This window comes from Atta cephalotes, assembly GCF_000143395.1.
Source record: "Atta cephalotes unplaced genomic scaffold scaffold00021, whole genome shotgun sequence".
Classification (NCBI taxonomy): Eukaryota; Metazoa; Arthropoda; class Insecta; order Hymenoptera; family Formicidae; genus Atta; species Atta cephalotes.
The window spans coordinates 158,199-168,611 of NW_012130085.1; the positions used below are offsets into that span (position 1 = coordinate 158,199).

At 29.1% G+C, this 10,413-nt stretch overlaps 1 protein-coding gene across 1 annotated transcript; it reads right to left on the minus strand.

Moving 5' to 3' along the window:
* Positions 1-3,503: 3,503 nt before the first annotated feature.
* Positions 3,504-8,010, minus strand: LOC105619319. Its single transcript, XM_012200840.1, has 3 exons — positions 7,989-8,010; positions 4,147-4,731; positions 3,504-3,604 (listed from the first exon to the last, which is right to left on the minus strand). The coding sequence occupies exons 1-3, from the start codon at positions 8,008-8,010 to the stop codon at positions 3,504-3,506; spliced, it is 708 nt and encodes a 235-aa protein (XP_012056230.1).
* Between the last annotated feature and the right edge of the window lie 2,403 nt (positions 8,011-10,413).

The window sequence follows — 10,413 nt, forward strand, 5'->3', positions numbered from 1 at the left end:
CAAATAAAATCCTATAATTTGCAATTAATCAGTACATGTAAATTTTATATCGTATGTCTGCGTGTGGATTTCGCACTCCTATCTTTCAACCAGCTTATATAAATCCAAGAGGGTAAAACGTTAAAGACGATTTGCGACAGATGGTTTCGAAGAAAGTGTAGTAATAGTTTATAAGGCGAGTTGTTTCATCGCGCGTGCAATCAGGATAATGCTTATACGAGAATTTGCCTCTTTCGTTCTTTCATTTTTTATTTCGTCCCTTCAGTTTCTTTTAAAGTCAAAGATATTTCGACTTACGTCTCAAAATAGAAATGTGTATATTATTTTTTCATGTCTTGCTTTTCGCATAAGATATTAAGACTTTTACAGAATGACTCAAGCTATACGACAAAAAATAGAGGAATATGGCATTTGATAAAATATGTTTTGTACGAGTATAATATAAACATGAGTTGTAATTTAATTAAACGTATTTAATAAAAAATGTTTAGCCTTAATTTTTATTAAAAATTCGTTTTCAAATTGAGATAATATATTTATCGTTAAATTATAAAAATAAAGTTTCATGTATGTGTATACATATTTTTAAATATTCAATAAAGAAGAGAAAGTATATAAAATGTGATTAAAAAAAAATATTTTGTCAATAACTGCACACTATTAAAAAATTTAATTAACACGATCTAACAAGTAAAAAAAATAGTGAATGTGCTTTTAAAACATTCTTGAACTAAATTAAAAGTCGTGTGTCGGTTCGCTACTCTGATTATTTCAATAGCAATCAAGATCAAACGAAGTGTAACGCACTACAGTATTTTTGAATGGAAACCTATGCATACTTCCATTCTCTTTATCGAGGTCGCTACAAGAGAGGCGAGGCACCTCGTTTACAGAGTAAGTACGGCCCGTCTGCCGGATTAGATACTCGTAAACTCTTACAGGTGACAGGAAGATGAGGGACGCGAGGGGTGGAAAGGGGTGGCACTCAGGTCTGTGAAGGAGATGCGAAAGGGAGGAGGCGAAGGGGTTGACGGCACGCGGGGACTGAGGTTGCCTCGAGTGGCGAAACGGCTGAAAGTTCCTTTCATGTAAAGTAATTAACTACCGGCAACCGTTGACAAACACCTTACCCTCGTTCGCGGGCCTTCTGGCCTCGAGTGTCCTGGCGTCGTTTTCCTAGCATGAATCCACCGTCATCCCCTTTCAAGAGAGAAAATTTTTGTATTTTTCATCAGCCCTCCGACCTTTCGTTTTCCTCGCTGCTCTGGTCGCTAACTTATCTGGCTTTATAGTCTGCGTTCCTTTTCGTTCTTGAGGCTTCTCCTTCTACATTAAGCTTCTATCATCTTTGATCCTCTTCGGCTTTTGCGCAAACCACTGGCCGAGGAAAATCGACCTCACCTTTTTATTTTATGAGGTCCTTTTATTATCATATATTCTCAACAAGAAACTCGTACCTCAAAGCGTTATAAAAATTGTATGCACGTGCAATTTTTCATCATAACGTACACAGAGATTAGTCCCTTGCATATTTAAATACTAGCCAGAACAAGAAGAAGAAGAACTGTAATTTGAATTGCAAATACTTAAATTAATAAAGGTTTTAGCAAGATATATATCCAACACTTTTATATAAAATAACATAGCTATATATTTTATTGTTCAAATGTAAAAACATAGCTATATACCGAGATATTTGAGTACCTTTAAAACAACTACTATTCGGAACTTAGCTAGACTATAAGTCTACTTATAATCTTAGTAGTTTTATCCATTTTCACCTAGAGAATTTACCTTCAGCTACAAACTTTCACATCTCCCAAGATATTCAGGCTTTTCTGATCTATTCTCAAGAGATACGAGGCAGTATTTTTAATCAGTATACGATGAGCGCCTCCATTTGCCCTTCCCTTTCTTAACTTTATTGTTCAGTTACCTTGCCTTCCACCACGCTGTTGTCTACTCCTTTCCGGTCTTCCACTACTTCGTCATCGGTGTCCCATCGGGCCAATAAGCGTCGAAGTTTCTACGTTAAGTGGATAACGGGCTTGACAAATAATTATGAACTTCGTACAACGTCGCCAACGTCATTTCAATTAGTTAGAGATTTACAAATTATATAAAGAAATTGATAAATTAATAAAAATACGTATAAAATATTATTATTTAATAATATAATAAAAGTATACAAAAGTATTTAATATGATCGATTATAAAATTTGATGTAGCCATTTTCTCTTCAGTTTAAAATAACTATTCAATTTAAGATAACTATTACTGCAACTATACTATATCACATCTATATATATAATTCTATATATATAAACTTAAAAAAAATAATCATTTCAAATGCATAATCAATATTACAATGCACTTTTTCAGAATAAATAGAATAAAATGTTAACGCTATAAATGATATACATTACAAGAAATTCAGTTCAATTCCAATTATATCATTTATAATACATTTGTATGTTTCCTAATAAATTGTATTATCATCAGAAAAGAGCAACTAATTTTGCAAATCATGATAATCATTATTATTGATTTCTTTTTTAAAGCCTTGATTCACAATGTCGTTTGCTCCGAAGTCCACAATATTAGAATCTCAGATGCAGAAAGAATTAACAAATTACATTTGAATAATTCAGCCAATTGATGCAACGGTCAATTTTTTCTCCGTCCGAGAATAAATCGGAGTGATTTCTAAAAATCGTGGATACTTAATCAATATAAAGATGTATATTGCCAGTTATAATACATTTGTATGTTTCCTAATAAATTGTATTATCATACAAGAAGAAAAGAGCAACTAATTTTGCTGAATCATGATAGTCATTATTATTGATTTCTTTTTTAAAGCCTTGATTCACAATGTCGTTTGCTCCGAAGTCCATAATATTAGAATCTCAGACGCAGAAAGAATTAACAAATTACATTTGAATAATTCAGCCAATTGATGCAACGGTCAATTTTTTCTCCGAGAATAAATCGGAGTGATTTCTAAAAATCGTGGATACTTAATCAAGATGTATATTGCCAGTTATAATACATATAAATACTTATAAGAACTAACATTGCCTCTAGGTATAGAAAAAGTGTATTAATAATAATAGAAACTAATAACATAATTTACATACAATTCTCAACAATTTACATACAAAGTATTCAGTATTTATATTATTTTCATCAGAAAACACAGTCATAGGAAATCTATAAAAAAATTAGAAACATAAGAAGGAATATTAATCAATAATGCTGTAATAAATTTTTATATACCTTTCTGTTTAAGCTAATAATAGATTTAGGTGAAAAAAGTATACAAAAAGAATAGAGAAAATTCCCTCCAAGATAATCAGCACGATATCTCAGAAGATATATCCTATTAGAGTAAATTAGTATTAGATTAATAAAATCTAATAACAAATTCATTAATTAATAATGCTTCGTAAATTAGAATAACTCTGAACGATTCCTAAATAACAGCCAATTTTAACGATGATCTATCTTCGCCACCAGCTTTTTTCCATGATAAAGCGAACTATCAAAGACAGGGCCATGAGGAAGATGATGACCGCTGCTGCCACGAGAATAGCGCCACATGCTGTTAAAAATGAATTATCTTAGATTTCTAGATGTATGTCATAATAATTTTTAATATAATAACCGATATTATAAAAAATCTATTTGATTAAATAGTCTTAAATTTGATCTTGTCTGTTATTGATAATATAATTAATATAATTAAATATTCACAATTATAATAATATAATTAAATATTCACAATTATTCACCTATCATCGACTATTAAAGAAATAATTCCGAACCAACTTCTCTTTAATTAAAAAATAAGAGAAAATATATATATATAATATATATATATATATATATATATATGTGTGTGTATGATTACTCGAATGAGTGTCACTGATACTCGTATCGTAATTATTTAGATGAAATAATTAATTAACGATTAATCAGTTGCTCAATAATAATTTTTATAAATCGCTTATTAATAATGTTTACTTCTCAAGGAAATCCTGTTTTAAAATATTTAATTTTAAAATATTCCTGTAATTTTAAATTCTTAATTTTAAAATTAAGAAAATGTTTGAAACAAAGATGATAAATTTCACCGATGCTCACTTCGTGTTTTTTTATCGTAGATTTTCTCCGTTATTTCGTCGTCTGTGGCATCCATCGTTTCCCTCCATAAAGAATTCCTATGGCAACCAAACTTGAGAAACTGGTAAGGCGTCGTTAAGGACATCGGATACGACTCGTATCGATTATTAATTCCTTCGGGATGGAAACCCGTGACCGGTGTCAGATGAGTTTGGAAAGACATTAACGGTATTTCCATCCTATGAGTCGTTCCGTCCGTAAAATACGAATCGTTGAATGAAAAAAGTCCGTACGGCCAACCGATATGATTTGGTGGCGTGATTGCGGCATAAGGCGGCGGATCATCATTACTTTCATTTCCACTTGCGGTAATCAAGGATGATGTTACCACGGTTGTCGAACCGCTCGAACTTTCGCCTATATGTCTGTTAAGATTTAATGCCGCAGATTTGTCCTGAAGCGATGGTCTTGATGACGAAACATCTTGAATACATAACTCGTTCATGGACAACCGCTCATCTGGTTGAACTCTCACACATGTATCTGATGAATTGTTATATGCCTCAACGGATAATAACTGCTCACTCTCCGGGTTTGTCGAGAAATCTGTAATCGAAATCACACATTCTTCTGTGATGGATATATTTATTTAATTTATCTATCAAAACATTTGTTTATTAAAACAAAACATTTTATTAAAACAAAACAAAATATAATTAGTCTAAATTATAATTATATGAAACTTGTATCGTAATAAAAATATTACAAGTTTATTTTTTTAAATTAGTCATTATCTCTCTTCTTTTATTCTTCTGTAAAAGTTCAAAAAATATAATTAAAATAATCTTTAATTTATAAAATTATTAAAATTACTTTAAAATTACGCAACAAATTTTAAATTAAGTTGATTATAATATTGACCGCAAGTGTTAATTATTTATATTACTTATGTTATATTAATTACTTTTATTCATTAATACTGCTTATAAAATAAATATACATGTAACAAAAATATTTTTTCCAATTCAATTAATAATATTATTAATTCCATATTTTTGTAATAAGAAATTATTAAATTATTATTTATTAATACAAAATTACATTTAATATATATTACATATTATAATATATATTACATATTATATATGTATTATATATGTATAATATTATTATACATATTATATATAAATAAATCATATTTTTTATCGCTAAAAAATAAAAACTATGATTATCCTATAAACTGTAAAATATTGTAAAGTTAGAATAATTTAATTAGAATAATCCTTTATAATTGCGTGAGCAATAATATATAACTAATCATGTTAAGTATAAAATTGATATAATAAAAAATTGCTAAAATATAATTTCAAAATATACTTCTAACAAGTATATTTCAACACTGAAAATAAATTTGTTTGATCTATACTAATAAGTTGTCATCGGCATCGCTTCAATTACTGATTGACATATACTAATAAGTTGATATAGTTGCAAAATAGAAATTATTTGAAAATGTATTTTTCTAAATTGGAGAACTATTTTAAAACTATTTTTATGTATCAATATAATCCATAAATCGCACGCAAGTAAAAATGGGAAATACGAGCTATTTAAAAAATAATCGCATGCACGCTATTTCAAGATTAGCTTTCATTTACTGTACGCATAACACTGCATCAACGAATTTTTAAGCTAAGAATTTTGTTGACTTAATGTTTTATGTCATTAATGCAATAACACACTAAAAAAATGGTTTAATTATATAAAAAAAAATACGAATAAAACAATTTCTGATCATACACAGAGAGAATTTTTTCTTAAAGTTTACCCTGAAAATATATATAATAGTTGTGGGACATTGAGCATTTTTCGAAGAATTTTAATATAAATCTCTCTCATTCATATATAATATAACTATAAAATGTAAACCTATAAATAATAATAAAATAAGTTTAATTAATTTTTAACTGAAATGTATGGTAAAAATCTTTAAAATATTGTATTGTATCACAATTATTATATTTTTGGAGTAAATTTTAAAAGAAAATTCCGTATAAATCAGAATTCTGGTTGAATTGTAATTGAAGGTCTGGTTATCTCGATTAGAATATTTAATAGATTTAATATAAGTATTTTATTTATATACGTATATCTTTCTTTTGAAAGGTTTGAATTATAATACTAAAATAAATATAATAAATCTTTTTTTTCAAAATACATTTTTCTATGAGATTTCCAAAATACATTTTTCTATGAAATTTCTATGAGAGCTTATGTAAACAAAATGTCATAATGCAGTTTTATGTTTTCATTTTTTCAACATACGACTTCCTTATTATTTCAAGCGAATGTGTGATTCGTGAATTTATTATACAAATGCAATATTCAATATGAATAATTGTGCAAACCATTACGTAGATACTTACGGTGCATATTCAATTAGTAAATATTTTGAAACTGTTTTCATCCATGAATTAATTTGATGAATAAAAACTTTGTTTCTTTTTGATACTCGAATATTCTCTTAAAAATTATGAAAATATGCGAAAAAATAAATAAAAATACTTAAATAAGTTTTAGAAAATAATGAGTCTAGACATTATATATTTACCGTCTACATCATAACCTTTAATTTACATGAACACGAGAAGCTTTTTGGCAGTTATTTCACAGTAATTATGGTAATGAAGTATGCTTACACGTAAGACTGAATGACGCGTTTTAAAGCATAATTTTAAAGTAATATTTTTATGGCTAGTACGTGAGATGTTCTTGAGTCGCAGCAATTTTATATTTAAATACTAATACCACAATTAGCTGACAAATTTTGCCGCTCGTATATATATTTCATCGTTTATTTCATCGTCAAGTCCTTGAGAACCCGTTAATATGTTACCATCACACTCTTAAAGCGTAATAGCCGAACACTTTCTATTGTAAATATCAACGTGAGCCGAATTCCTGTGTTTCTCAAATTAAACATATGTCTGTTTAAAAGGAGTTTCACTCAAAGCATCGAACACTTTCCATTCTGTACAGCCCATATTCCAATCTATCTATGGTTGAATAATGTCATCTTAATTGTTATAATTATTTCTAAATGCCTTATATTTGACTTCTACTTATTCACGTAATATATTCACATATGTTTTGACATATATGTTAAACAGAATACAAGTTATCATAACATTAAAGTAACGTTAAAAATGATTACTATAAAAATCACTTTTCAATCAATAGAGATTCATTTTAACGTAATTTTAATGTTATGATTATTTATTCTGCTTTTAGGATATATTCTTAAGTAACATGTTACATCACGAATGCCACAAAATTCTTATGAAACAATTGCAATGTCGAAACACTTTCAATAAAAAAAAATTCAAATTCAATAAAAAATGACTGATCCTTCTATCAAAGTTCGCACACACACACACACACACACATACACACACGCGCGCGCGCGCGCGCGCACACACACACGCACACACACGCACGCACACACACACACACACGCACACACGCACACACACCACACACACACACATAAAAATTATAAAATTAAAACTTGTTGTTATAGCATAGTAAACTTCCACGTTAAACTTTATAACTTATATTATTATTATAAATACATAATAATGCGCATAATACTATTTCATTAATATTATTCACACTATTTCCGTTTTATCGAACATTTCTCAGGAGTCATTTCAAATAATAATTTTAATTTCAATAAAATCGGTAAGCAAAGATTACGAAATCCGTGCGGCACAGGTAAATCGCGGAACTAATTCACTTTTTTTTGATCAAGTGTGATGTATCAAATATTTGATGGAATGAAAACTCGCAAAAATTTATCGTACCTTTTTCGACTTCCTTCGACATTTCTCTATGCTACGTACACGTCTCGAATAATGACTGAGCGACAAGAACGTCGCAAGTATCCGTGATTTGACTGGCGAACACAATAATGCACCTGATTAAATGTACACAAGCAAGCACGCGTGTAACCGCCTACGCACGCATAGGCACACGTGCATGCACGTGTAGCCGATTGCAAACCGGTGATAAGAGGTGCGTCGCGAGAGTGATGCTCAATACAACTGAACGAGCAGCGCGCGCGACGCAGTGAAACTGCGATCGCTAACGCGGCCAATCGGCGAGCAATACGAACGAGGGAATGGACACGTGATCAGCCGTACCGATTTCGCAACACCAGGGAAGGACCTCCTTTGTTAACTACAATCATTCAAGGTTATGGGTACATTGGTTCCTGAATAAAATTTAAGATTAATGAGGAATTGACAAACAGAAAAAGGACGGTAGAGAAAACGCGCGTTATTGTTGATAAAATAAGAAAAGAATTTTTCATATTTTATCAACAATAACACGCGTTTCCTCTACCGTCTTTTTTCTGTTTGTCAATTCCTCATTAATCAATTACTTAATTCAGCTGGCTATTCAATTGATATACAATCATACTCTCTAAAACTTTTACAATGAATTTTCACTCTGAAGAGTAAAATCTCATTCCTAAAAACTGAAAATTGAACCACTCCTTTTCAATTTTCATTCTTTAGAGTGTGATTCAACTCCAAAGAATTTAGAAAGTATCGTTTGTCAATATAATTAAAAAGGTTTAAAGATAAAAAAATAAAAGTTTTCATAGAAAAAAATCTTACATTAATAGACAAAATTATTAAATATTAAAGAAAAAAGTTTTTAAATAAACTATTAGTACGAAAATTAATTATGTTTTGGTAAAAAAAAACAAGCAAGATAAAGCATTGTTAAATAACTAGAACAAGTATAGATTGCATGTCAAAATTCAATACATTCTTTGAACATTCAACAAGTGTAGATCATATGCTATAAACCTGCTACTGTTTTTGTCAATTAAATAACAATTTTAGCAATACATTAAATTGATTTTAAAATTTGATGCATTGCAAAATGAGCTTAGCAGATTAATGGCATTCTAACATTAACTATAATCTTGCTCGATTAGCATAATCGTACAAGAAATCGGTTAAGGTCACCACTCAGTTTAACGGACCTCGATTCGAACGAGAGTTTCAATTATCGAATAGAGAAGTATGTGTGGTTTCGAGCGAATAGACGTCGTAAACTTCATGTCGTTATAAAGCTTTTCGTGCGGAAAATTATATATCGATCAAGTTATCAAAGTGCAATCGGAAGCAATTGCATTCTAAAACGTACATATGTAAGATGGAAAAATAGACAAAAAAGAACAGTGTAAAATGGAAAATTTTAGTTTTTAAGCGTTTGAAGTCAATATTCATAGTCGATTCTTATATTTAAGACCGTCGTAAATACAATCTGTTAAGGTAATAAATCAATCACAGAGTCGTACTAGAAATATAAGACATTACTTAAGACATGTTTAAAATAAGAAACATGAATATCGATCAAATTCATTATTAATCATTGTATTAATTACTGTATATGATAAATTAGCGACGAACACTTCCAAGATATGAAAAAAACTGATTACATAATGATCTTGAAATCGTTGACATAAAATGTAAATAATAATGAATAATTATATGAAATGTAAATGATAATGATCAGCGATAGCAATAACCATAAACTGCAAAACTTGTTCTTTGAATTTATTAATATTAAAATTTATTTATCGAAAACAATTCTTTTTTAATTTTATCTTTAATCTATAACGTAAGATATGCATGTTTATTGCATTTTATTTAAAGTACTGTTTGCATAATATATTCATACTTTTATATTCTTAAAGGAATATTCCATTCAATTTATGGCATTTTTTATATAATAGAAGATAGATGAAATATAATATCGCGTATTGATACTAAATTTTTATTGTTAAATTCATAATGTCAAATTACACCCAATTTAAGTTATTTTCATCATTTCCATAGATCGCCATTGCTACTACTCAATATATTATTAATTTAACTGAAACAATGTAGTTAAATAATTTAACTAAAAAAAAAATATATTAATATGGGCATAATTATTTCTTTTGAAACTAATCACAGAAATGGATTGATTTATATTTAACATTAATATTTATATTAAACATACATGGAAATTAAAAATAAAATATTATTCTACTCAAAGAGTTACTATTATTGCTTTTTTGATATCTAACAATGTTGTGCACGTCAATCACACACACACACACACACACACACACACACACACACACACACACACACACACACACACACACACACACACACACACACACACACACACACACACACACACACACACACACACACACTACAC